Source organism: Manduca sexta, chromosome 16 (genome assembly GCF_014839805.1).
Source record: "Manduca sexta isolate Smith_Timp_Sample1 chromosome 16, JHU_Msex_v1.0, whole genome shotgun sequence".
Classification (NCBI taxonomy): Eukaryota; Metazoa; Arthropoda; class Insecta; order Lepidoptera; family Sphingidae; genus Manduca; species Manduca sexta.
Genome location: NC_051130.1, coordinates 1,756,264 through 1,783,698, shown reverse-complemented (window position 1 = coordinate 1,783,698; position 27,435 = coordinate 1,756,264). Strand labels below are relative to the sequence as shown.

The following is a 27,435-nucleotide window of genomic DNA, read 5'->3' as shown; positions in this document are numbered from 1 at the left end:
GTTTTTTATTGTCAGAAGGTTCTTATAAAACAAAAAATCACGCGGAAAATTAGAAAATTTAAGAAAACTTAACGCAAATATTAATTTTATATAACTGTCAATTGTTTGAAATAACTGTCAGCGATTGACAGAATGCGCGCTGCAAATTCATAGTTAAGACGGGACAACGTCTGTCGGGTCAACTAATTCCAAATAACATACAAACACAAGTGCAGTAAATATTTTTTTATTGAATAGTCAGTCATGCCGACTTGTATAATTACAAATAACTTACAAACAAGTACAGTGTATGTTTTTATTGAACAGTATAGAGTTGGTGGTGTACAGAGGCGAGTGGGTCGAGTGAGGCGCGTCAGGCGGTGGGCAGCGGCGGCGGCTTGGCGGGCGCGAGCGCGCTGTAGAGCTTGCTCACGGCCGCCGACACCGAGCGGCGCAGGCCCTCGTCCTCGGGGCACGACACCTCCTGCGGGGGTGAACGACGGTTATATTCGTCATGGGGGTAGTTGCCTTAGGGTGGATAACAATCCCATACTTAAGAAATATAATCTATTAGTAGTAAGGTAATCGCGTCCATTTTATTTTTCTAAGTCCGTCACTTTTGTTCCCTTCAGTTACTATTTTAGTTTTCAATTTGATTGCTCTAAATCCGGAATCCTAAAATTATGTAACAAGCATTGGAAATATATTACAGAAATCCTAACATTTTAGAATTATAGTAATTTTTGCTCGCGGTTCTGCCCGGGCGAATATGATTTTCCAGGATAAGAAAAGAACTTTGTCCTTTCCAGGGTTTCCAAGTACCTCTATATAAAATTTCACCCCAAACAATTCAATAATTCAGCCATGAAAGAGTAACAAACAGAGTACTTTCGCGTTTATAAATATCTATAATATAAAGACGACAGCGAACTATATAATAAAAAATAATTATTCGTACACAGTCTTACTTATAATAATTTCGCAAAGCTATGCTTAATTGAAACACAAATTTACTCAATCAGTTATAAGTCAAAACCCACCATCTTGCCTCTTAATAAGGTTTAAACTAGCTAACCGGTTTTTAACAGCTATTTAAGCAATTCTTAACCACCTCAACGCTAGAACAAATTTATAAGTAAGACTGATTATGTGCTCGACTTTCCATTAATATTTTTTTGTATCAAACACCAACATACCATACTCATGAGATCGATATCTGCCTTCTTCCCGTCAACTGTGACGTAAAGCTTCTCTCCTTTGAATATCTTCGGCACAGAGTCCTCGCCGAACATCTCTTGCAGCATCTCAATCACGCACTCCTGTGAATGTCAAAAAAGTAGATTAATATTAATTGTTACTAAGGGTCGTTTTCAATAAATAACGCTAAAAGCTTTTTTCAATTCATCGTGAAAATGCACCAATCAGAGTAAAGCTTTTTTAATATACTTATAAATACTTTATTTTGATTGGTTTATTCTCGAAATCGGATCGATGATTGAGATTGAGATCGCTTATTAAAAGATCGTAAATAATAATACATGGTATAATTAATATCTGAGATTCTAATTGAAGTGTGTGTGTGTAAGTGTATTTCTGACTGAAAGTATTATGTTTTATGTTGCTGCTCCGACAAATTCTTTTAGTGTAGTGGATTTAGGCCAGCTATACTCAACCTCTGCGGCCGAGCCATTCTGATTGGCTCACCAGGAGTTCTAAGGAAAGGTTTAAATTTCGCACCCATCAGGAAAATAATGTATTTTATAGCTGGGCTTTATTGTGACCACTTTTTCTTTTTTCAATAAAAAATCGGCAATTTTGTGGCCCCATTAAAAAAAAAAGTTGACTACCGCTGATTTAGGCTATATAAAATTAAAATAGTTTTTATGAATATTAATTTAATTTGAAACTTGCACGTTAATTATTTTTTATTTATTTATTTGTTTATTAAACACAAAACAGGTTATAATCATGAATGCATCATATTATGAAATGAAAAATAATTCCTGGACTATAATTATAACCCAAAACATGTGTTCTAGAAAGTAAAAGTTACATATAGCAAGTATATATAAAACCACAGTTGATATGTATGTATAGAATAAGTGATAAAGTATTGTTTGTGGTGCGTGGTGCGTACCTTGAAGTGCATGCGGTCGAGCTTGGGCGCGAGCGGCAGGTGCGCGGGCGCCGCCAGCGCCGCCGCGCGCAGCGCGCCCGCCACCACCGCGTCCGCGAACATGTCCGACACCGGCTGCGCGCTCCACTGCAACACAACATTAATCAACACAACCGACCAATCAATGTCTCCATGTACCCGGTAATTACAGTACATGCACCCTCATCTCAACCTGATAAAAGAGGGATATCAAATAATGGAACCTCAACCCCCTGCGACACCTCGGATAAACACATATTTTGTTCTATACGGACACGGCAAAGTTACTCCCTGGCATCTGGTTGTAAGTGAAGTGGGATCCAATAGAATATGGACTGACGAGAGATAATTACCTCTCGGTAGTCGATACAAATAATATAATAATAATATCAGCCCTGTATTATATACTTGCCCACTGCTGAGCACGGGCCTCCTCTACTACTGAGAGGGATTAGGCCTTAGTCCACCACGCTGACCTAGTGCGAATTGGTAGACTTCACACACCTTCGACATTCCTATAGAGAACTTCTCAGATGTGCAGGTCGATACAAATAATGATATTTTATTTACTTATTTTCTAACCAATGTATGCTAAAATATTCCAACTTATTCATTGCCAATTACCCCCAATGCTTACCTCTAGCGTTATAATATTACTCTCTAAAGTGAGATCAATGCAGCCGTAGAGTCTCCACTTGGTTTCCGACAGGAAGTCGATGGTCCCCGCCAACTGCATGAGGACGTGACGTAGCAGCGCCGGCGACCCGTTGTACTGGAGCGACTGCCGCTGCGACACTTCGGACTGCGTCAGCTCTGTGTATTCTAAGGAACAAACAACAATTACAAATATGCACGCGATTTACGACTTTAAATACACGAGTACATACTGATTCTCGGAATTAATCCGAATAAAGCTTGGGCAATATGTTCGCGTTTTATTTATTGTGATATGTTTATTCCAAGATTGGTCTTCAGATATGTTTTTTTTTATTGCTTTGAATGATGAGACGAGCTTACCGTTCGGCTGATGGTAAGCGATACGACCGCCCATAAACAGTAGAAACACTAATACCTTAAATTATAAAGTATTGATTAGTATTCCACTGCGCTGTCCATCCTGACACATGATATGTCTTATTATGTCCAGTAGTTATACTGGCTACATAAATATGTATGTATCTAGATCGAAATATGTGACATAACAAAATTCCCTCTTATCAACTAAATCAGTCTATATGCAATTATAATTCAATGCTAAATGCATTGTATGAAAATGAAAGATAGTACAATTAAAGTTTTTTGATACTTTGCCAAATTTAATAAAGTTTCATAATTAACTCACTGTTCAAGTCCGAAGGCGCTAGTATGTGATAGTTGAAGTTCCTCTTGACGAGTATTCCTTGCAACAGCTGTCCTGGCTTCAGAGGGTCCATCGCTAGTGACCCCATCACCTAACACCAAAAACATCAAATTAGTCACCGATCATTTTTTTATAGTTCTTGAAGTTCACGACACATCATCAATATCATCATTATTAGCCTATATCTTTGTCCGCTGGTAGACATAGGCCTGCTTCAATATGCACCATTTTAACAATTCAGTAAGTAATTGCTGCAGTGCTGTTTTAATTATAATATATTAATATAATATGTTTTAATTTGAATAATATTATTGGCATTAAGCCTTGTTGAAAAACAAATAAGTAACGTGTGATATATAAATTCGTGCAAAATATAACAACCTTGTAATAGTGAGCGATATTAGTACGTTTTAATAACATCCTATATTATCTCACACAGAATTCCGCAACACCCTGTATTACCTTAGCAGTCTTGTCGCCTCGGAACGTGAGCGACAGTTGCTGCGTGTTGCGCGGCGTGTGTATGGCGATCTTGCCGCGGTGTTCTCTCTGCAACGCCGCCTTTAAACGAGACATCTCGTTCTGTTCACCGTGAACTAGCACCTGAGGAATATAATAATAATATCAGCCCTGTATTATATACTGTCCCACTGTTGGGCACGGGCCTCCTCTACTACTGAGAGGGATTAGGCCTTAGTCCACCACGCTGGCCTAGTGCAGATTGGTAGACTTCACACACCTTCGAAATTCCTATAGAGAACTTCTCAGATGTGCAGGTTTCCTTACGGTGCTTTCCTTCACCGTTAAAGCGAATTATAATTCACAAAAAACCTTAGGAATATTTACACTTTACCTATTTTGAATGGAAATAGATCAGATACCTTCGAGTTATGATATCCTTATTTAAATGTAAGTAAAGTTTTTTTATATAACTCAAGATAGACAAGGTGACAACGTCAATACTCAATTAATTGCTGAATAACCTATACCTTTGATTTACAATGCAATTGTTAATACGTTGACTACAGCCCCGATAACTGTTGTTTTTAAAAGCATAAATGTGAAAAAAAAAAAACTATAAGGATAAGAGAGTCCAAGTCTAGTGTGTGAAAAAGAGCGCTAAACTAGTACGGCATAATACACACACTGTGTTGAAAAGCTCATATGCACACTTGTTGTGTGGGCCGCATACTCGTAGCGCTCATTTTCACACGCTAAGTGTTTGAGTCATACTCGCGTTCGGATATGCTATGCGAGAGTGAGATTACTGCAGTAAGCCGCACTGGTGTATTCCAACCGAGCATTGATTCAAGGATTCTTCTTAGTATTGTGATGTTTTTTTACAGGCAAGTTGGGTCACTGCACCTGATGATATGATAGAGTATCCACCAACAAGGTGATTGCAGTCGACACAATTACGCCTGCCTATTTGAAACTGGATATATACAGGGTGATCCCAGAACGCGACAAACTTGGGTCATTATAGCGGGTCTTACACCTTGTGTACGCTGATCAGTATGCGACAGATATAAATATCCTAGATAACAGTGGCGAAGGGTGACGTCTCCGAATGGAAACCCTATACAATATACAAGTACTAATGATATCTATAAATGCGGTCTGCAAATCGTACGATTATTATATCTATAAATATAAAAATGAATCCCTATTTCCCTTGGTCACGCCATCACGCGTGAACGACGGGACCGATTTCACAATTTTTTTTTTGTTGTGTTTGTTAGTCAGGAGAAGGTTCTTATGAAAGAAAAAAATCAAAAGATTGCGCGAAAAATTAGAAAACTTAAGGAAAATATTAATTTTATATAACTGTCAATTGTTTGAAATAACTGTCACCGATTGAAAGAATGCGCGCTGCAAATTCATAGTTAAGACGGGACAACGTCTGTCGGGTCAGCTAGTATTAAATAAATAAGAAAGGGAAGCCGGCAGGAATCGGATTACATGGATTGCTAGATACAATTTTTATAAGCGGTTTACTCAATACAAGGTAGCCTGCTCCTTTGCCCCTTCAACTACAAAACTCACCACATGTGGCGGGTTCAGTATATTGATGAACTCCGAGGTCTGCTGGTAATCCGTATGCGCCGAGAAGGAGATGTAATCGACTGACATCTTTAGAGGCAGCTTCTGACCAGACATGGATGTGATCTCCTCTGGTTCGGAGAGGATTGTCTTCGCCAACGTTCCTTCTACGCAGTAACCTGGAATTGAATAGATTAAGCATGATAACTATATCCAAAAGCATAGCATCTCATTGGTATAGTAATGGCCTACATGAAGCTCAAGTCTTGTAGACCTGGTCTCTATTGCCAGCTATTACAATATTAGGTAGGACTCTCGTATGCATGAGTCTGACTTGGTAGGTCACATTTCAATGGCAATTTTAGTCATCAAGCGGCAGTGGCGAAGCGTCCATACAAGCCGATTCCTACCGGGTTACCTTTTGTAAATTAATTAAAAATAATAAAAGAAAAACATAACAATATAACTAGAATAAAAATGGTATATTCAAACAAGTCATCTTATATTTATTAATTTGTTAAATCGTAACTCGCGTGCAGTGCTCGCGCCTTATAGTGTTTGAAGTGAACCCGGCCGCGCATAGCTTCCCTCGCAATATTGTTGTCTCTTTCACACGCAGCGCGGGGTCTTTGTCTAATCTTTTGAAAGTGACGTAAAAATACATGTGTGCGTGCGTGTCTGTGTACTTCAGGGTAACCCGAGAATTTGCGGCTTCATGTTGCGAAATATTTTTAATAATTTAGAATGGATAATTAGTGTTTGTGCATTATTAATTCTTGTTGGACTCTTTTAGGTACCTATGTTCAAAATATATGATTTATTTTGTAAATTTAGAGACTAGACATACTTTTTATGTTAGAAGGAAATTATTAAGTATTATGATATTTTACTGATTTTAATTTATTGTGAACAGCGTATTATATTATGTTAACTGTAGAAAAAAATATTTCCTCGGGTTCCCTTTTGAAAATTTTCACCCTTCGCCACTGTCAAGCGGCAATATCTAAGCACTGTTTAATTCTTTTTCGAAGGATATCGTGACTCGTGTTTTACGGAATCATGAAGCTTACAATCAGGCAAGTAATTTGCTCGAATTGTAATTCCATGTACTAAAAAAATATATGCAAGTTTTTCTAATATATAGAGTCAGTTTGACACTGCGCTACTAAATGAAACCACATACTCGTCTACACCTTGGCTGACATTGTGCCAAAAATCATCAATTAAGAATGAATATTTTCACCAAAACTCCTAGTTTTAGTTTTCAGATTTTTTGATCATTTTGTAGTTTAATGTGAATATGGCGTGTGCATGGATGTATTTCTGACTGAAAGTATGATGTTGCCGCTGCGACGAATTCTTTTAGAGTAGTAATAGTGGCTTTAGGGCGCGTAAAATTATAATTACTTTTTATCAATATTTATTTTGTTCGAAACTCACACTTTTTTATTTTACATCTACGTCTCAAGTAACCTATTGTAAAGTGTTATTTCCAAGTAGATAAGTATGTGGTTTAATTGAGTAACGCGATGTCAAAATGACCCTGTATATGCAAGTTTTATTTCTATCAAAAGGCTAGAATTTGGTATAATAGACGCACCTGCAATAATCACTCCGTTCTTAGGATCCGTGCACCAGGACTCGAAGAGTTCGCGCGACAGACCCGACTGCATCATACCGGGCGAGGCCATGATAACGCACGGCCCGATGTCCTCGAAGTGGTCTATACCCTGGATTTAACAAAACATGTAATCTATAACACCTTTAAGAGTTAGGGCCCGTTCAAGTATTACGTAACGCCATTTTGGGGGTCTTGTAAAAAGTTACGATGCGTTACAGGCGCGGAAGAGGGTTTTCGTACAAAGCGTTATGTAACATTGTTTTTTTTATTTTATAACAATAACAAAGGTATTTTAGCGACATTCCGGTATTTTGCGTAAAATAATTGTGAATTGTCACTTTAGAGTTACATAACTTTTGGAAGGGAGGCGTACAGGAAAACGTTACGGCGCGTTACATGGAGGGATGGGAGGTTCAAAAATCTTCAAAAATTTCGTTACGTAATACTTGAACGGCCCCTTATAGAGATATATTCAAAAATGGTATTCGAGAAAAAAAAATACATAAGTAAACTTTCCAAATATGTATTAAAATTTTTAGGCTTTTTAAATATCTCTGTATTAATAAAGACTGTTGAATTGGTCGTCTTAGCTTTACTCAATATATTTTTTTTAAATGTAGACAGCACAGTTATATTTTGCCGCCGAGCCATTTCTCGGAAATGACGAAGTAGCTGTTGCAAATACTGAACATATCGTTAAGATATCTTATCGAAAAATTCTATGTCAAAGTAGTTTTGTAATTTGAAGTCCTAGTAGTGCTTTCAACAGAACAACGCGATTCCAGTAAAAAGCAGAAAAATTAACAACAGACTACAAGAGTAAATACATTCAAATATTCGCCCGACAAAAATGTAAAATGCTAAACATTGTTTATACGACGATAGGCAAGCGAAATACACTCGATGAAAGGTCATGGCCAAATGAAATTTATAAGATTAGTAGCCGGCGAGACGCCGCGCCGCGAGCGGCTCGTGCTAGGTTATATGTATCGGATTATATTGTTTTATTATTGTTGGACGCTTTGATATTGTTTTAATATATTTTTTATTGTTTACATTTTATATTTGTGCAAAATATCAAACTGGAGTCAATGGTAAGCATATTGCAATTCATCATCTTACTAATTATTCTTTCTAACATTGTACATGTGATAACGTTTCTCTTTTTCTAATAGTAAACTCAAAATTATGAAAATGAACGCTTTTGTGTGTTTGGTATATAGATAGATCATCCAATTTTTATATTTAACAAATGCATGAGACGTATTTTACTCCGAAAGAGAAATTTCGTTCGGAGGAAAGCGATGGAAAAAGATAGTGAGCTATAAAACTGCCGATATTGATGCGGTGTGACCTGTCGATGGCTCCTAAATAAACTATCGTATTTGAAATAATAGCGATATTCACTTTTTAACATTTCATTATCAATTGTTTACTACCAAACCCATTTAATTCAAAAGTAAACGAGGAAAAAAACCTTGCTTGTTTTTAATTATACATTGCGACTACTTAAACTCTAGACTTTAAATAGAGTAAAACGATGTGCCTATGTAAACTATGAACCTACGCTATAAAACAAATGAGCAACTAAGCACATCTTTGCAATTTGATTTATCATCGCTTGCTAACACAACAATCAGAATTAAGATAAGATTGTGTACAATCCAGTTATCGTAGAGAACAGGTGTGGAGTCGCTAGGCGGCTAGACGGACGTGTATCAGTACGTATTTTAATATATTTTTATATGTGTATTAACACTTCTCTATATGTTGCATAGTACACCGTATTTAGACGTGCAAAATCAGTTCAGTCAGTGATAGGCTAAAATAATGCTATGAATATCATAGTATAGATTAGTGCTAGTGTAAAAAAGTTCGCAGGTTACTTATACGTTCACTATTTTTTTTAACTGCCCTCATATTTCCACAATAAGTTGTCGACACCAAAAACTTCTGTAAGCATATTGTAGAAGAAATTTGACTTAGTTTTTACAACAGGCCGTTATCCCGATGACAACCCTCTCTAGGTATAATCCAGCCCATAGAGAACGCGTTTCAACGACCTACAATAAATATCATAACGGACTCAAAATCTGCACTATAACATCCAAACTTCATTAACAAATTCTGTTTCAGCAATGATACCCAACTCGTTAAAACATCGTCTGATACGATGGCTGGAGGACAATCGCGAGCTGGTAGTGGCATTGTTCTGCCTACCCGCCAGCTTTATATTCAGCGTGATGCTACGGGTGCGTGGATACCTGCGGCGGCTGGGTAGCGACCCGCAGAGGCACGACAGCGCCGTGCGAGAGATACAGGCCAGGGTAATTAACAATCAAAGCAATTTTTCCTTTTAAATACAAATTCCGTGTATGAAACTGTTTTAGATTTTTTTACTGAAATTGCCTGCTCGGTCAGCAATACAGTATACTGATTACTGACAGTGGACGGGTGTTGAGGTTTGATTCCTAAGCTTTACAACATTTTGGTTTTCTAACACAATTTGTCCGGGGCTGGATTCCCTAGTGAAGACTCGTCCATTTGTCAGGCAGTTGGACGATCGTAAATACTACGTTAAATCGATTATATAATATGCTTGCAAGCATATGTAGCACTAGTCCTACATTATAGTGAGATTAAAGGAGATGGAAGAACAAGTATAATATCATATCTCAAAAATATACACCGCAAAGACCAACATCATTATATCAGTAGTCTGACGTCACCTAAACCTTTGAATTACAACTTCACAATCCTCATCACTCCAACTTATCATCCCCAACATTCCAGGTCCAACAATGGAACAAACTACCATCACAAAACCGCAAACTGCTATGCACATCGCGTCCCAACTGGCTGTCCCTATCCACGAAGTTCTTCGAGAAGCATCTGAACCACCAAGTTCCCATACCCCTGTACGACATCCTGGAGCTGGACGAACAGAACATGACGGTCAGGGTGGAACCTATGGTCACGATCGGAGACATCACAGAGTACTTGATACCTAAGGGGTACTCGCTCGCTGTGACTATCGAATTGGTCGATGCTACTTTAGGAGGTAATTTAAAACATAATATAAATTTGACGAATAGAAATTTCCTTTTATGAGCTCTTTTAGTATTTAGTATGACTAATATTGTTGTTTTAACTAATCTTATTCCAAATATGTTTTTTTTGTTTCAAATGGGCTTATTTTTTGCATTGTCAATTACTTTATTTAGCATCTCTGAGGGTTTGAATACGAATTGAGCATGCCGCGAACAAGGCGTGTCAGAAATAATATTTCCTGATGAAGGGTTTTAATAAGATAAAATATTTGAAAGAAGGTATAAAACAAACCATTAACGAACCTTTTCTATTCAAATATTTTTTCCAATATAACCTTAACCGGCAGCAACTTACTAACATCACCATCCCTTTCTTCCAGGCTTGGCCCTCGGCACAGGAATGTCCACGCACTCACACAAAGCCGGCCTGTACCACGAAACGATAACGAGCTACGAAGTCGTCACAGCCGATGGCTCCTTAATAACAGCCACAGCTGACAACGAGCACTCAGACCTTTTCAAAACCTTACCCTGGTCTCACGGAAGCCTCGGCTTTCTCGTCGCTTTGACGTTGAAAATCGTCAAAATTAAACCGTATATTAAAATCAAATATATCCCTGTGAAAGGCCAGAAGGCGTACTGTGACATGATTCGTCAATTATCAGGGACTTACGAGGCTAGGCCTAAAGAGTTTCCTGATTATATCGAGGGTACAATCTTTAGTAAAGACGAAGCAGTTGTGATGATTGGAGAATACTCTGACTATGACGCAAAGGTTCCTGTCAACCACTGCTCAAGATGGTACAAACCCTGGTTCTATAAGCATGTTGAGTCTTTATTTAGAAAAGGTGAGAAGGAAGAACTCATTCCTTTGAGAGACTATCTTTTAAGGCACAACAGAGCTATATTCTGGGTGGTTGAGGATATGTTATCTTTTGGCAACGACACACTATTCAGATACTTTTTCGGCTGGCTTTTACCACCAAAACCTGCATTCTTAAAGTTCACTACCACACCTGGGATCAGAGCGTATACGTTCACAAAACAAGTCTTCCAAGACATAGTATTGCCTATCAAAGAACTGGAAAAACAAATTGAAATAGCCAGCCAATTGTTCGAGAAGTTTCCATTACTGGTTTATCCGTGCAAAATAATTGATCACGGTCCATCATCGGGCCAGTTGAAGAGGCCCGACGCGAAATATCTAGTACCGGGTACTAACTACGCAATGTATAATGATTTGGGTGTTTACGGTGTACCGGGAAGAGTTAAAGAGAAGAAGCCATACAATCCGGTGTCCGCTATGCGGAAAATGGAAGAGTTTACCCGGGACGTCGGCGGATACTCGTTCCTTTATGCGGATATTTTCATGACTCGCGAGGAATTTGAGGTCATGTTCGATTTATCTCTATACGAGGTGGTGAGGAAGAAGTACGGTGCGGAGGGTGCTTTCCCGCATCTCTATGACAAAGTTAAACCAGAGATAAATGTGTTTGAGATCGGCGAGGAGTATGCTATTAAATAACAATAAAACACTTTTGTAATAACTTCACATAAATTAATTTACGCAAATAAAACTATATTAACTCATTTGTAACTAAAAATAAATATTTTTTCCTACATTTTTATTGTTATTCCTTAATTCTAGCCTGCACACAAATATAAAAACAACATCTCAACTAAGCTAAGCTAAGCATAGCTTAGTTTTCGACTGCAACCATCCCAATAAGTTTACTCTATTTTCTCTATCCGAACATAGCAGTTAGAATCACGTCACTCACCTTCAAGTTGGAAATGTGTCGGAACACGAACGGGTTGTTGATTGCAATCTGTCTGCGTATTCTGTCGTTCATCGCGTTCACGTACGTCTGGTACACCGCCATGCACTTCTTGGCGAGTGACGACGCGTAGTATATCGGTATGTCTTGCAGCTCCGGGTGGAGCGACCAGTATTCATCTGGAACAATCATTTAAAGGTTTAATTTTAATGAAGTAAAAAAACGACCTTATAATTTTGAATAAGCACATTCTAGTCACAACTAGTCTAGGCACACAAGTTTAACGACTTGTGAGAAAGTAAATGTAACTCCTCATTCTCAATTCTTAGTAATGTATTTGGTTTGACATGCTAACGAATGATTTTTTTCCTTGGTCCAATCCAAATTGATTGACGATGTCGCTCACGAGCCCCGTGAACCATGACATGCGCATGCGCAGTACTCACCCAGTATGAGCAGCAGCTCCTGCGCCCTGCCGAGCGCGAACACGGGTATGAGGCAGCGGCCGCCGCGCGCCACGATGTCGCTCACGAGCCCCGTGAACCATGACATGCGCATGCGCAGTACTCACCCAGTATGAGCAGCAGCTCCTGCGCCCTGCCGAGCGCGAACACGGGTATGAGGCAGCGGCCGCCGCGCGCCACGATGTCGCTCACGAGCCCCGTGAACCATGACATGCGCATGCGCAGTACTCACCCAGTATGAGCAGCAGCTCCTGCGCCCTGCCGAGCGCGAACACGGGTATGAGGCAGCGGCCGCCGCGCGCCACGATGTCGCTCACGAGCCCCGTGAACCATGGCATGCGCATGCGCAGTACTCACCCAGTATGAGCAGCAGCTCCTGCGCCCTGCCGAGCGCGAACACGGGTATGAGGCAGCGGCCGCCGCGCGCCACGATGTCGCTCACGAGCCCCGTGAACCATGACATGCGCATGCGCAGTACTCACCCAGTATGAGCAGCAGCTCCTGCGCCCTGCCGAGCGCGAACACGGGTATGAGGCAGCGGCCGCCGCGCGCCACGATGTCGCTCACGAGCCCCGTGAACCATGACATGCGCATGCGCAGTACTCACCCAGTATGAGCAGCAGCTCCTGCGCCCTGCCGAGCGCGAACACGGGTATGAGGCAGCGGCCGCCGCGCGCCACGATGTCGCTCACGAGCCCCGTGAACCGGCTCTCGCGCTCTTCGCGTTTCTCGTGGATGTGTGTGCCGTATGTTGACTCCTGGGATGTACACACAAGGCCTTGTGAGATTTTTGGTAGTGCACTAATAAGAAAGTGCCATTATATAAAAATACCGCAAAAGAAAAGTACCATAGAATGAAGTTATCGTAGAACCTGAGTGCCATTATTAGTGGCAAATAAAATGTTTACCATTATTTAATCTTCTTAATAAATATCACCTTAACCCATCAAACTATGTTAAAATTGGACATCAGGTACTTACAGTGATCAATACATCAGGATGCACTGTGGGTATCTCCGCTGCCATCAAATGCCTGTCTTCTTGTCTTGAAAAGTCACCAGTGTACAGAATCTATAAAGAAATAACCAATTCCTAAATATAAATAAGTTTAAAGTTTATGTTTGTTATAACACCCACACCGGTTGTGTTTATAAGCACATAGATAATACAAAGACTCGTATTGCTACATGGGTTTTCAAGAATTTAAATATGAGCATAACAAGCTAGACATAAAAGATAAGCATGTACTGCAATGTACTATGAATTTTGTGTTGCTAATGAAACCAGACCAATTGTGCTGCATAGCATAATCAGTCGTCTTAACATTCTGTATGCATGCATTGAATATTAAAATTAAAAATGAAGTTACCTTAACGCCAGCAATCTCGATCATAAACATAGCAGCTCCAAGCACATGTCCCGCGTTGTATGCCCAAAAGCGGACACCTCTTACATCCTTCTCCTCATGAAAGTTTATCGTCTCTATCCTATCCATTGAGTTCTCAAGATCTGACTCAGTGTATAACATTTGCTCTGTTGATATATTACTGTAAATACACAAAAATGTCATTGCATACTGTGAATAATACACTTATAATAAGATACATTATTTGATAATGAAATACCCATCCAATGAACTTACATATGTAACGGTATCTTGTTTAGAACTTGTTAAAAATCCTTCAAAGTTTCTCTATCTCTGTTTTACATATAAAACTATATTTTCATAACTTTGATTATCTCGAAATAAGGTTTTCCTGACATACCGCTTTTGCACTTAGCAAAGCGGTATTGGCCTTACAAAGAAATAATTGGTTTGTATTATCTTTTTCATATGACACAATTAAAATAAAAATACTCACCTAACTTTAATGTAATCTGAGACAAGCCATCTGTAAATGGCTTTAGTGGCGTGGGTCATGAACACTCGACCTTTGAATGAAGTCTTTGTCAGGAACCATGGTAATGCACCGCTGTGGTCTAAATGGAAACTGAAAAGTAATATACACAATACTACAAAAAGGTTGAATATATATGTTTTGATCTTTTTAAAATTTTCTTTCTGGTTATCCCTAGCCTGTTTTTTTAATGTCAGCCCAGTTTTTAATCCTTGAAAGGGCTTTTCTATAAACACAGTAACAAGCAGTAGCTAATTGCCTATAAACATGCTAACTCATTTCAAAATTATAAGATAATTGGGTTCAACTTAAAATATAAAATAAATCCAACCCACTGTGAAATGAGCAGAAGATCAACTTCATCTGCCTCTATGAGATCCACAAAGGGGAGTGCGTCCATCCCTGACAAGCCTGGGTGAATACCACAGTCCAGCTGAAAAAAGGTTTTGAAAAAAATCTTTAAGCATCACAGGGCAAAAAGAATAAAAACAAATTTATAAATATTTGCAACAATAGCAAAATACCACAGTCCAGCTGAAAAAAGGTTTTTGAAAATAAAATTAAACATCTTTAAGTATCTCAGATACAGAAAAGTGAATAAAAACATTTTTTAAATATATGCAACAAAAGAAAATCTTATCACTAAATAGCTATCTCTTCTATAAAAACAAGCAGATAATTCCAGATGTTGAGTCATGTCTGATATTATCTACTTGTTTTTATTACATGTAATTATTTTCTTTTATTTATTAGACTAACATACCATGATTTTTTTTCCTTTGAACTCCAACATTATACATGATCTGCCTACTTCTTGTCCAGCACCTCTGGAAAAATAGGATATTTGTTAATTTTTTATTTCATTGTTCATATTATATTTGTTGTATAAAGGAAATAAGTTGTTTTTTTTATCATGCTGCTAAAAATTTATACTACTTTCAAAATATTACGTAATAGGAAAATGGAGGACACATAAACAAAAACCCCATCAAAATGGGTCCAGCTGACGTTGGATACTCGACGTTAGAAAACTCATTGAAAACTATTGGTATCATATGTTTGATATAATAAACATCAATTATCGTATATATTATGAATACTGGGAGTATTTAAACATAATAAAAACAACTTCATTTGATACACTGACCTATATTTTTATTGTAAAAAATAATAACAAATACCCACAGCGGTCTTATCGTAAGTTGGTCGCTTTCCTCCATAGGAACCGGATCGGTTCCCTTCCTCGGATTTGTGGTCATGATTGCTTAGTCGAAGAACTATCTTATTGAAAAAATTAACATTTATAAATTAACGACGATTTATAGCAGCGGTAAAGAAACAATAACAAACATCGACAGCGGTGTACAACAGAAATGCTAGATTTGATTCAATTTGATTAATCAAATATCAATTTAGGTTAGAATATTGTTGCCAGACGCGATGTTTCTACGAAATATAAAACATTCATCCACACATTGTACTCTAAAATTAAAACCATAATTATGATATTCAAACTGCTGTATCTATTAGTTAAAAATATTTACTTATTTTTTTATTTATTTTTTATTCTAATGTACATGCCTGCCTAAAACATTATAACCGCGGAGATTGTTAAATCTATAAACTGCGTTTTATTAAAGTTTGTCTATGATTAATTTAATTATTTACTATAACATCCCTATTACATCCTGTCAAATGTCAATATTTTATGTATAAGAAAGAGTAAAAATCGTCGACATAATTTGTTGGTTATATTATTCTCCAGGCGTATAATCAATAATAATATATAAACCAGATGCCTAAACAGAAGCTTTTTGATGATGAGTCCGATGACGAGATCGAAATTAAAGTTGAGAATGAATACGCCAAGAAATACAACGCGTGGCGCGAAAAGGAAGAAAGGCACAAGTGTATGTGTAGCAAATTTTAATATATATGGCCTGCCATACTTATTACTACTATAATTTACTCGTATCTCATGAATTATAAGCACATTTTCTTGTACTCATTCATTGAAATCTCAAATAAAAATATTAATCTTGCATAAAAAAATATATGTAGATATAAGTACACATAACCTATTCGGAAATACTGTAATAGTTTTTTGTAGCCTTCAATACACCCAACGTTTAAAAGTATAGTCCATCAAATTACTATTAAAAATCCACCAAATTGTTCTTTGAAGATCTGAGTGTTGCATATCATAAACAAAAATCTAATATATAAAAAAAATACTATTGTTTTGTCTACAGTGGAACAAAAATACGGTGATAAAGTGCTTAGTTCAGATGTGTCCGTAACATCTGATAGTGAAGATGAGAGTGACGAGCCTCCAGAAATATCTGAAGAGACAGAAACACAGTTCCTGAAGACGCTTGCTCTATTAAAAACTAAGGATCCGAGGATATATGATCCAAACTTTAAGTTCTTCAATGATGAAGAAAAGAAACAAGGTGTAGTATAATTATAATATGAATGAAAAAATATTTCTATTGCTTAAAAATAATTATTAATTTAGATGTGGTTCATTATATTTTGAAACTGAGTAATAGATATAATTCAGTTTTAGCTGTTTAATCTGAATATGCAACAAGTAATCCCGAATACAAAAAATAAAATAATTTTAATGTTCTAAGGTATACAATATTCAAAATTTCTTGTAATTTTCATCTTTTTAACCACTGACGGACAAAGAGGGGTGTTATAAGTTGAAAGTGTGTAGCTGTATGTTTGTATGTGGCATTAAAGCTCTCAAAAACAAACAGACTGATTTTGATATTTTTTTTCGTTTGTAAGCTAATGTGATTGGTACAGTAATAATTCTAAACATCTAAAATTATGAACTTATAGAAAAAGAAACAAAGACCAAGAGTTTGACATTTGAGGATAGTGGTGACGAGGATGAAGATGATGGTGAAATCTTCACCATTGAGAAGAAAGCACCAGAAATAACCAGTACCGATGCAGACAAAAAGAAACAGGAGAGAGCTGGTGACACAAGTAAAATTGCAAAGGTTAGTATCATGTAATACTTACTACTATTGTCTGGAAGAGATTGTTCTTAGAGATATGACTGCCTATTTTGCACTAGCTTTAATTGATTAGTTTATGTGTTTTTTTAAATATGTGGTGATCAATTAAGAATTATCTGTCTATATATTTGAGTTATATTGTTTGCTAAGTACCTGAAATGTCCTACTGTTACTTCAAATAAACCATCTTATTAAATAGAAATTTTCAAATACACATATTTGTTCTATAAAATTTTGGTATTATAACTTTATTTTCTTGTTTTAATTTTTTGCCATTAATGTAAATTGTTAAACTCTAATATTGCAATGGTTTACTGTGTTAATAAAAAAAGAATATCCTCCATGCAATATTTATGAAAATAAATTGTTTTAGGAGGGTACATTAAAAGATTACCTTATTGGTAAGAAAGAGCACATAGAGGATGAAGTGGAAAAAGATTTGGCGCCACTGAAGGCACTCTGGTCTGATCCGAAGCTGAATGAGGGAGAAGCATTCCTCAGGGACTATATACTTAATAAACGGTACGTATTTATCTCTGAACTACTGCTAAGGGACAGTTGATTTAAACTATTATAAATAAGTAAAAGGAAAAAAAATTACAATAAGAAATTTTTACACAGTAAAATTGTTTTGCAATGACTTCCACACTAGGCTTTACCTTTCGACAAAACGCTTACTGTAATGTTATTCTAAACTATTTTGTGAGAATTGCTTAAAGTTTTACGATTAACAAGATTTCACATGAATTGTTGTGCCAAAAATTACAAGCAGTCTATTTATCTGATGCAGATGTTACTTGTGTTGCTCCATACTACTCAATATAATGTAGAATAGTGAATATAAAACCATTTAAACTATTTATTTCTCTACACACACAAAAATACAAAAAAAAAGTATAAAAAAAAAAAAAACACACACACACACACAGTTAACAATACCAGGCACTCAATGGATTCCTTGCATGATGTGTGGTAACAGGGATACCAGCTCAGTATACCCTGTAAAACAGCATTGATTTTAATCATAATCAGCTTGTTACTGATTACAGCTATTTGGAGGAAGGTGATGTTGGTGAAGCAGGAGACAAGGTCAGAGATGATGATGATCTTGAAGCGGACGAGCAAACTGTGGAAGAGCAAGGGAAATTTGAGCGAGCATACAACTTCCGTTTTGAAGAACCTGATGATGAATATGTAAGTAGAAGTGAGGACACTAACCCCCTTATTCATAGACGTTATTTATCTAATGTTGGAGCATTGCTGTGATAACAAGTATGTTTCTTAACTTTGTTTATCTGACAGCTTGCTATTTATTCAGCTTTGTTTAACTGACAGCCAACTAGATTCAAGTTATATCTCAATATTAGCCAATCACAACGGCCCTATGCCTACACACTGTGAAGGCTGCCATGCCATTAGCACTGAGAAATACTACATAATTGTCTACACCTAAATAACATTTTATACTCATTTCGCAGTTGAAACGCTTCCCGCGTACAATGAACTACATTCGCCCGAAAGACGATCGCCGTTCTCGTAAACGTGCGGAAGTGCGAGCGCGAAAGGAAGAGGAGAAAAAGCGCAAAATGGAGGAGATCGCGCGGTTGAAAGCCCTCAAACTGAAGGAGATACAGGAGAAGATTGCTAAGATAAAGGAAGTTACTGGCAATGAAGATCTTGCATTTGAGGTCAGTTGAGATATAATTAAGGTTATGTTATGATATTTAAATATTTGTAAGTTCATTGTTGCTGCCATGTATGCTGCTAAGTTTTCTTTTTTTTTTAATACTGCAATAATGAGGTATCATTGCACCTTTCCCTATGTCGACAGGTTGGGTGTAGAGAGGTCTCTGGTAACTTTTCTGACCATACAAAACATAGCACATGCTAATAAAACAAGAATTTATGTTTACAAAATTTCGTAATTTTATTATTTTTTTTACCAATTTTAATTCCTTATTTGATTAATAACTTTCGCATAACCATTCTTTAAATCTGTTTATCCAGGAGGCAGACGTGGAAGGTGACTTCGATCCAGCAGAGCATGACAAACGGATGCAGGCCATATTCAACGAGCAGTTCTATGGAGAGGCTGATGAGCACAAACCAGTGTTTCCAGACCTGGATCAGGAGTTGGAGATTGGTAAAGATTTGCATTGCTTGGACCTGATTTACTAATCCTGTTGATGCTGAACAGCGCCGGAATGCTGCATAGCACTTATTATGTATATTGACATAAAAAGAATTAACAATGAAGTATGTACATAATATTATGTAGCATAACTACATAGATCTTAGATACTCAGCTAAACAAGTTGCAAGGTAACAGTAAGATACAAATATGCGAAACGAATTTTGTCTGTTACACTTTCACAAATAAATTGTTAAACTGATTTTGATATTTAGTATAAAAGCTAGTGTAACTACTGAACATAATAAGACTTAACATCATTGATAGTGAACGCAGTGGAATATCAAACATTTTGTAATTTAAGGTGTTGTATGGTGTTTCTACTGTTTATGGGCTGTCGTATCGCTTGCTATCAGGCCAAGCGCAAGCTCGTCTCATTATTCAAAGCAATAAAAAAATTTTTGCTACATTATCTAAATGTCAAACAACAAGCACTATTCACTAAAAAGCCTGCAACAGAAGCTTGTGTTGTTCGAACGGTATAATTATCGTATTACTAGAGGAATATTTATTTGCAGAAAATTGGGATAATTACGAAGTGGAACAAGACCAAACTGGCCAGGACGGTAATGAGGATGGTCCGCATTGTGAAGACGAAAATTTCAATGTATGTTTTCAAGAGTTTTTTTTTCTAAAATTCCTTCATTTACGGCTTTATTGTAATTTATGTTCCGATTCAATAATTTTGTCTTCTATGGGCGTAGCCAGTTTGTGACTCAGGGGGAAGCAAATGTCATTTTGATCCGGGTGAGGAGTAGAAATTTCATAGTAGTTTGAATAATTTGACATAATACATACAAAAGTATGTACTTGTGTTGAATCCAGTGGGTAGCTGTCCTCACCTGCTCCTCTCCTTGAGTACACTAATGCCCCCTTCTATTAGTACATGTTTAGTTAAGCCGCCTAAAATTGTAGTAGTCCATCTCACTTTACTGCAGTGTTACTAGTCTTAACACGTTGAGTGCAAAACCAGGTCTGGAACACCTTGTACATGTCTTGCTAACAGTGCGACAAATAAAAGTATAGATTTATGACCAGGTGTGAAACGCCTGGTGCCGCAGGAATTGAAAGTATAGATAAGTCCATGTCACTTCGGAAGTGTAAAAGTTACATTTACAAATCATATTATGATGAGCTAAAACACCGTAACAAGAACTAATTCTGACAAACATATTTATGTTTTTCGATCTCTAAGATTCTAAATAAAATACATTTCCAGATGGATGCTGACTACGACCCGAAACAAGCTCGTGCAAACTTACTAGAAGAGATAAAGAGCACATTGGGCAAGAAGCGGCGGAACAGGAAACGGAAGTCGAAGTTAGCGGAAATTTTGGCAATGGAGAAGCCGAAATTCGTGCCAACGGTGGCAGACAAGACATATTCAGAATACATGGAAGAGTATTATAAGATGGACTGTGAAGATGTGATTGGGGATCTTCCAACCAGGTTCAAATATAGGGAGGTTGTGCCAAATGACTTTGGACTGAGCGTTGAGGAGGTAAGCTGTTATATTGATTGACACCGATTTAAAAATAATTAGTATAGTAGAATATACAACAAGGTGTCATATAACATTGAAACAAAAAAATGTGTTATAATGTTCTACAAAATTATAACATTTTATTTTAAGTCTATATTTCACATTACAGATCCTCTTAGCCGACGATAAAGAGCTAACACAATGGGTGCCATTGAAGAAAATTGTTAAATATCGACCAGCTAATGTGGAAAAGAGTGAGATCAACACCTACGCTAGCAAAGCAGCTGATGTTTCTCTCAAACGGAAAGTGTTGCCAAGTCTATTCAAAGATTTACCTGAGTGAGTATAATAGATTATTAATAATTAGCGTATTGTGGTCTAATATTACTTATCGGCCTGTAATGGCCCACTTTAGAATTTTCGTGATGCCTGAAGATCATAATTTACAGTTTACAAAACTAATGAATTGGTTGCTAATTAAATATTACATACATACATAACATCACGCATTTAACCCCGAAGGGGTATGCAGAGGCGCAACTAGGGCACCCACTTTTCGCCAAGTATGTTCCGTCCCATGATGTGATAGGGGGCGAGCCTATCGCCATATCGGGCACAAATTCCAGACTCCGGGCTGATACTGAGCAGAAAAACCCAAATATCACTTTGCCCGACCCGGGATTCGAACCCAGGACCTCAGAGCGCTATTGTACCGGACATGCAATACAACTACGCCACCGAGGCAGGCATAATTTAAATATTAAATTACTTAATTATTCCAGGGACCCTGATATAGTAGTTCCTGTGGAAGAAGCTACCAAAAAGAAAAAGAAGAATAAAAAGAATAAACAAAAAGATAAAGCAACTACTGAAACATCTGAAACAAATGAAATTGAAATCAATGAAGAAGATAATGGAAATATAGTAAAACAGAATGTGGAGAGTGCTCAGGCAAATGGCGTAGTAGAAACAAAAAATAAAAAGAAGAAAAAGAAAAACAGACATTTAGAAGATGGTAATGATAGTTTTGTAAATGAAGATGTTACAGAACAAGAAAAGTCAAATAAACATAATGATGGAGAGGACAATGGTAGTGTAGATAATAGACAGACAGAAACTAACGAAGGTAAGAAAAAGAAGAAAAAGAAACTCAAAACAGGTGATTTTGCTGTCGAAACAGTACACAATGAGGCACCTAGTCAAACAAGTGAAGCGACCTTCGGAGAAGATAGTAATAAAAATAATTTGAAGAGAAAATTGGACAATTATACTACAGTAGAAGAAGTAAAGAAAAAGAAGAAAAAGAAAAACAAAATTAATGCAGATTCAAAGAACGAAGTACAAAACAAAAAGAGTCTAAATTCAAAATTCAAACATAAAGATAAATTTAAAAATAAAGATGAAGCATCTAATAACCCTTTGAGTAATTTGTCCGACGAACGACTGAAGGCGTACGGATTAAATCCGAAGAAATACAGAGGTTACTTGAAGTACAAAAAATAAAACTTCTTATACCTACTTTTATAATTTCAACTGTACATTATGTATATTTAAATTAAATTTTATAATTTTACATTTTCGACGTCTTTTTTTTGTAAACAGTACGTTTATAACCGCCTTTGGAAACATGTTAGAAAATTTCTTCTGTTCCCCGGCTAACTAATGAAACTATAGATCTTCAGTCCTGGATTTGTAAATAGGCTGTATAGACCGCGGCCTATGGGCCTATGGACAGCCTCTTAGGGGCGGCAGATTTCAGAGGACGCTCACTCGTTATATAAACCTACCTACATGGGGCGGAAATAAAGTGGCCTACACTTTTAAAAATATAAATTCAGCACTGTAGCTCTTATACCTAATACTAATATGCTTTTGTACAATATTTTTATTGAAACCAAGCTGGTCGCAAGAAAAATAATCAAAATTTTTTAATTTGATCATATGATTGTTAGTTACATTATGGATGAATTCAGAAGTGAACCGATAGGTTTTTGATGGTGCCAGAACTCCCAAATTTAACTTGAACAAGAAACTGTAATTTTCAATATACCTAACTACCTACTACATAGACAACAACACATACTGTTTCCTGTAATTATGAACGCATTCATAAATAAAGTATATATCCGCTTTTTTATGGGCGTTTTTAGGCAGCTTCTTTATGCACATAATACTTGGAACAATGCTTGTATAGTTTGGAGACATAAGTTCTGAGCATAAAAGTACGATTTTTCTGTCACATTATGACATGATATATCATGCATGATACGATATATTTAACTCAGAATATGTAATGATTAATTTAAAGGAACATCATAGAAACGTAACCATATTTGGCAATGTACAAATATATATTTATAGATGTCAGCAATAAAATAGTAAAATAGCTATGAACGGTCTATCTTTTGGTTGAAAATGTTAGCAAACTTTCGGCGAGTGTGTACAGTCATCATTACATTGTAGCTCTCATTATTTATCGCATTGACAAGTGTATTGTCTATGGTGCATTTTGTATACTCTACTTAGATACTATATGTAGTCTATACTCGTGTAACCTATAATCTATTCCTTCTTTTTGACAAGTGTCTTTTTCGGCGAGCCGTGTTATCGGAACGAGGTGAATAAAATTTTGTAATTTTGTGATATTAGTGAAATAAGTGTTGAAATAAAACTATTAAAGTGTTTAAAACCATATTTATAACCAATATTTGGTAATTATAAACCTATTTGTACGATGTAAATGGATTACGTGCAATCCCCTATGCCTTCAAGTAGAACAAGGCGCTAAAATTTATTGGCGTTATTGTGTGGACACCAAGGCAAAAGCAAAGCCACGAACGTAGCTTCTCAAGCGTGGTGTAGCCTGAAGTTCCGTGTGAATTTTGGGTATTCACTCTTGAAACTCCTCGTGGCGACAATCCGCCAAAATTTAGAAAGTAGTTTCAATAGTTTTTCACTAATCCATTGCAGTTTTTGTTTAGGTTTGTTTTTTAAGTATACTTTCAAGCCACTCAAATTATCCCAAATTGTAATATTTCATAATTGATTGATAATGTAATGTCTGTAAAAGTAGTTTTCACACAACTTTGGCTTCTCGTCACCGGCAATAATTTTGAAAAACCTCTTAAAATTCTAACCTCAAAATGTGTCATGTGTTCAATAAGTAGCCTTCCATTGTAACCTGATTATTTAAATACTCCCCTTATTTTATTCCAACACATTACAATTTCAGAATCTGATATCGTAACTTAAAAATATTTTTTAGTTTTATTTCCTCACCTTATATTGCCTCAACCACCAAATATCATTATTGATATTCTTATCACCAATTCCAGCTCGCCATCATGGTGAACAACAGAGTTCCGTCAGTCTTCTCTAAGACTTATGTCACCCCCCGCCGTCCGTTCGAGAAGGCGCGTCTCGACCAGGAGTTGCGCATCATCGGCGAGTACGGACTTCGCAACAAGCGTGAAGTGTGGCGCGTCAAGTACACGCTTGCGCGCATCCGTAAGGCTGCGCGTGAGTTGCTGACGCTTGAAGAGAAGGACCCTAAGAGGTTGTTTGAAGGTATGGTTTGCAAGATTTATTTTGTAGTTGTGAGTTATTTTAGTTTGCCCCTGATTTGCTGCAAACATGTCTGAAACTACCAAAGAAATTACACATATAAATTACATTTGTGTTGTTCCTGCATTGCCAAGTTTTCTGAATGCTAAATATACAATTTTATTGTATAAGAATAAGTTAAATATTTAAAAATAATTTCAATTGCATAAACCTTAATGATGATAAATCATCTGGCAACCTCTTGTCAGAGTTTCTAGTGTTGAATACCATGTTAAACTGACAAAACATTACATTACCCTCCAAATCAATGTCACAAACCTTTCTACAAAAACCTACAATTGCAGGTAATGCACTTCTCCGACGTCTTGTAAGGATTGGTGTGCTTGATGAGAAACAGATGAAGCTCGATTACGTGCTGGGTCTGAAGATTGAGGACTTCTTGGAGCGCCGTCTGCAGACACAGGTGTTCAAGGCTGGTCTTGCCAAGTCCATCCATCACGCTCGAATTCTGATCAGACAGAGGCACATTCGGTGAGGATTATCTTAATAATATAGTAGAATAATTACAAGAACTAACATGCATGATACTGCAGGTGAAAGATTTCTTATTCACACTAAGATGTTACAAAAACAGAGTAAGAAATATTTGAATATTGTCAGCTATATGTTCAGTGATGTTTATGAGTTGGAACTAATAGTAAATAGTTCCTGTGCCACTTATGAACACAGCTATAGGTAATTGTAAGTTTTTTGATTGCCAAGTTGAATCAAATTTGAAGTTGAAACATTTTATGTGAATTGGAAGTTACTTAAGTGCATGAAATTTGTTTTGTGCATCTGAATAAAAGAATCATTCATAGTTTCACCAATAGTGCAATTTATTTCTGATTGTAATTTGATGATGCACAAAAATGTGTTCCAAATTAGTAAAAGAATATCCTACTGTGGAAATATGTTTAACAATGAAATCCAACACAGGTAGTGTAACCACGCAGCATCAACAGTGGCTGTGCTGTCTTGAATTATTCTAAATGACCACTTGAGTCTCAACCCATGTTGAGTTCAATGTCTTGAAATATTTGCTCATGTGAGCTCAGAAGGTAAGGTGACAAATTTGCATTGAGAGGCAATTTGAAAGAGTAATAAGTGTTAATATAAACTAAAATTTGTAAAATACCACAATGATGGAATGGGATCGCAATAAATCATTTTGTTATACACAGAATTCAATTTGCAATGGATTTTGATTAACTTGGTACAAAATGGTTATTTTTTTATCTTAGTTTTTATGAGTGCAGTTATTTATGACCACTCATTTCATAAGACATAACTTGTATTTTTTAATTTTGAATTTCAATATTGAAATTGTATTTTAAATAGACTGAATTAGAATTAAATGGGTGTAGTTTTAATATGTAAACCAATATCCATAATAACCTGAGTTCCAAATGTTAATTTAAATTGTTTCCTCAGTGTGCGTAAGCAAGTGGTGAACATCCCATCGTTCATCGTGCGTCTCGACTCCGGCAAGCACATCGACTTCTCCCTGAAGTCTCCGTTCGGCGGCGGCAGGCCCGGCCGTGTCAAGAGGAAGAACCTGCGCAAGGGACAGGGCGGCGGCGCCACCAACGACGAGGAGGAGGATTAGACAATAAATCCTTGATTGTTTATTCACTCTTTTATTATACCAGTTTTTTTATGGACGGCTAGATTTTACTCGCGGCTTCGCCCGCGTGAAGTTATCCGGAATATTTTTTTTCCGACTTACTTGATATGTGTCGTTTATTATGACCAAATTACCCAGTCATAAATTGTAGCCTATGTGTTATTCTGATTTATTACTAATATTACTGTAAAGTATCATCCAAATCCATTTAATAGTTTTTTCTTGAAAGAACAAACATACATATATGCATCCATACTCTCAAACTTTTGCATTTATATTAGTAGGATTTGTATAAACTACCGCTTAATACGTGAGGTGAATCCCTCCTAGTCGAATTTCTGCAAACTGTCTACGAATATCAGATAGATACAAAGGAGATATAGTGCACAAGTGTGTGCGTAATGGGTGTACTTTTTCCTTCAATTGCAATTTGGTGAGACTGCAATCAAACTTTTCCGAATAAGGCACAGGACCAACGGGTTTACATGTTTTCTGAGCCACGAGTATTACATGACAATTTCCTGACTCCGAGCTACGACAGTAGAAATTGGAAAACCCGTCAGTTATTGCCCCGTCCTGCTAATGGAACTAGCGACCTAGGCACGGTAGTTTTACTTGTGCCACGCGTGTATTGCAATTACGCCATAGAGGCATTCAGTCAACGTTAAAGTTAAGATGTTAAAATCGTAGCAATTGACATCTCAAAGTGCATAATATGGAGAGTATAGAAATAAAAAAAATGATTTATTTCAATTTCTTTTAGAATGTTATATTACGTTAGTTTACCAATCACAAACTAGACGGGCGATTATACAGGCCCATACTAGAGCTGTAATGAAAGTTCACAAATGCGAAACGACCGCATAGTATTGCCTTAGTCTACACGTTTTTAACGTTGTTGTGACTTGTTACGTTTCATCCTTGGGTTATGGTCTCTATTGAATCCTCGGCATAGACACTGCAAGGTGGCTGCGGACATGGTTCCGGCACCGACTCCAAAAATGTAATTTTAATTAGGCACCGACTCCAAAATTGGTATCCAATATATACCTTTTATGTGAAATTATTTTTTGGTTTTGAGTGGTTTATGAAGGCGGTTTAATGTTTTGTTAAAATTATTTTTATTTTTTACTTTTTTGTGATAGTAATAA

The 27,435-nt window shown here is 36.8% G+C and overlaps 4 protein-coding genes across 6 annotated transcripts; 3 read left to right on the top strand and 1 right to left on the bottom strand.

The window, feature by feature from the left end:
• Window positions 1-210: 210 nt before the first annotated feature.
• Window positions 211-15,784, bottom strand: LOC115444098 (cleavage and polyadenylation specificity factor 73). 2 transcript variants are annotated; one of them, XM_037439289.1, is made up of 17 exons: window positions 15,534-15,784; window positions 15,112-15,175; window positions 14,684-14,781; window positions 14,313-14,441; window positions 13,820-13,997; window positions 13,432-13,521; window positions 13,058-13,208; window positions 11,990-12,165; window positions 7,138-7,267; window positions 5,541-5,716; window positions 3,957-4,097; window positions 3,477-3,585; window positions 2,772-2,956; window positions 2,214-2,242; window positions 2,117-2,162; window positions 1,176-1,298; window positions 211-463 (listed from the first exon to the last, which is right to left on the bottom strand). In XM_037439289.1, the coding sequence occupies exons 1-17, from the start codon at window positions 15,605-15,607 to the stop codon at window positions 353-355; spliced, it is 2,010 nt and encodes a 669-aa protein (XP_037295186.1). In that variant the 5' UTR covers window positions 15,608-15,784; the 3' UTR covers window positions 211-352. The 2 variants fall into 2 exon arrangements, with proteins under 2 accessions (XP_037295186.1, XP_030025609.2); XM_030169749.2 differs by having other exon boundaries at window positions 2,117-2,242.
• Window positions 8,086-11,820, top strand: LOC115444097 (delta(24)-sterol reductase-like). Of its 2 annotated transcripts, none has more exons than XM_037439292.1 (4): window positions 8,086-8,252; window positions 9,295-9,485; window positions 9,952-10,219; window positions 10,589-11,820. In XM_037439292.1, the coding sequence occupies exons 2-4, from the start codon at window positions 9,297-9,299 to the stop codon at window positions 11,731-11,733; spliced, it is 1,602 nt and encodes a 533-aa protein (XP_037295189.1). In that variant the 5' UTR covers window positions 8,086-8,252; window positions 9,295-9,296; the 3' UTR covers window positions 11,734-11,820. The 2 variants fall into 2 exon arrangements, with proteins under 2 accessions (XP_037295189.1, XP_037295187.1); XM_037439290.1 differs by lacking the exon at window positions 8,086-8,252 and adding an exon at window positions 8,802-8,879.
• Window positions 15,785-16,030: 246 nt separating the features above from the next.
• Window positions 16,031-22,633, top strand: LOC115444104 (protein KRI1 homolog). Its single transcript, XM_030169753.2, has 11 exons — window positions 16,031-16,258; window positions 16,601-16,801; window positions 17,199-17,362; window positions 17,754-17,902; window positions 18,430-18,574; window positions 18,859-19,068; window positions 19,388-19,523; window positions 20,090-20,178; window positions 20,791-21,072; window positions 21,224-21,393; window positions 21,837-22,633. The coding sequence occupies exons 1-11, from the start codon at window positions 16,144-16,146 to the stop codon at window positions 22,555-22,557; spliced, it is 2,382 nt and encodes a 793-aa protein (XP_030025613.2). The 5' UTR covers window positions 16,031-16,143; the 3' UTR covers window positions 22,558-22,633.
• Window positions 22,634-23,517: 884 nt separating this feature from the next.
• On the top strand, window positions 23,518-26,288 carry LOC115444105 (40S ribosomal protein S9). Its single transcript, XM_030169755.2, has 4 exons — window positions 23,518-23,671; window positions 24,390-24,621; window positions 24,963-25,149; window positions 26,092-26,288. Exons 2-4 carry the CDS (start codon window positions 24,399-24,401, stop codon window positions 26,264-26,266), a joined length of 585 nt encoding a protein of 194 aa, XP_030025615.1. The 5' UTR covers window positions 23,518-23,671; window positions 24,390-24,398; the 3' UTR covers window positions 26,267-26,288.
• The last annotated feature ends 1,147 nt before the right edge of the window (window positions 26,289-27,435 follow it).

Bases quoted from the DNA above. Each gene is read 5' to 3' on its own strand.
- LOC115444097 (XM_037439292.1), top strand. From the start codon at position 9,297: ATGATACCCAACTCGTTAAAACATCGTCTGATACGATGGCTGGAGGAC. The intron at 9,486-9,951 runs GTAATTAACAAT...CCAACATTCCAG, and splicing joins TGCGAGAGATACAGGCCAGG to GTCCAACAATGGAACAAACT. The intron at 10,220-10,588 runs GTAATTTAAAAC...CCTTTCTTCCAG, and splicing joins GGTCGATGCTACTTTAGGAG to GCTTGGCCCTCGGCACAGGA.
- LOC115444098 (XM_030169749.2), bottom strand. From the start codon at position 15,607: ATGACCACAAATCCGAGGAAGGGAACCGATCCGGTTCCTATGGAGGAA. The intron at 14,782-15,111 runs GTATGTTAGTCT...ACCTTTTTTCAG, and splicing joins TCAAAGGAAAAAAAATCATG to CTGGACTGTGGTATTCACCC. The intron at 14,442-14,683 runs GTGGGTTGGATT...ATTACTTTTCAG, and splicing joins GATCTTCTGCTCATTTCACA to TTTCCATTTAGACCACAGCG.
- LOC115444104 (XM_030169753.2), top strand. From the start codon at position 16,144: ATGCCTAAACAGAAGCTTTTTGATGATGAGTCCGATGACGAGATCGAA. The intron at 18,575-18,858 runs GTAAGTAGAAGT...CTCATTTCGCAG, and splicing joins AAGAACCTGATGATGAATAT to TTGAAACGCTTCCCGCGTAC. The intron at 20,179-20,790 runs GTATGTTTTCAA...ATACATTTCCAG, and splicing joins GTGAAGACGAAAATTTCAAT to ATGGATGCTGACTACGACCC.
- LOC115444105 (XM_030169755.2), top strand. From the start codon at position 24,399: ATGGTGAACAACAGAGTTCCGTCAGTCTTCTCTAAGACTTATGTCACC. The intron at 24,622-24,962 runs GTATGGTTTGCA...CTACAATTGCAG, and splicing joins CCCTAAGAGGTTGTTTGAAG to GTAATGCACTTCTCCGACGT. The intron at 25,150-26,091 runs GTGAGGATTATC...TTGTTTCCTCAG, and splicing joins ATCAGACAGAGGCACATTCG to TGTGCGTAAGCAAGTGGTGA.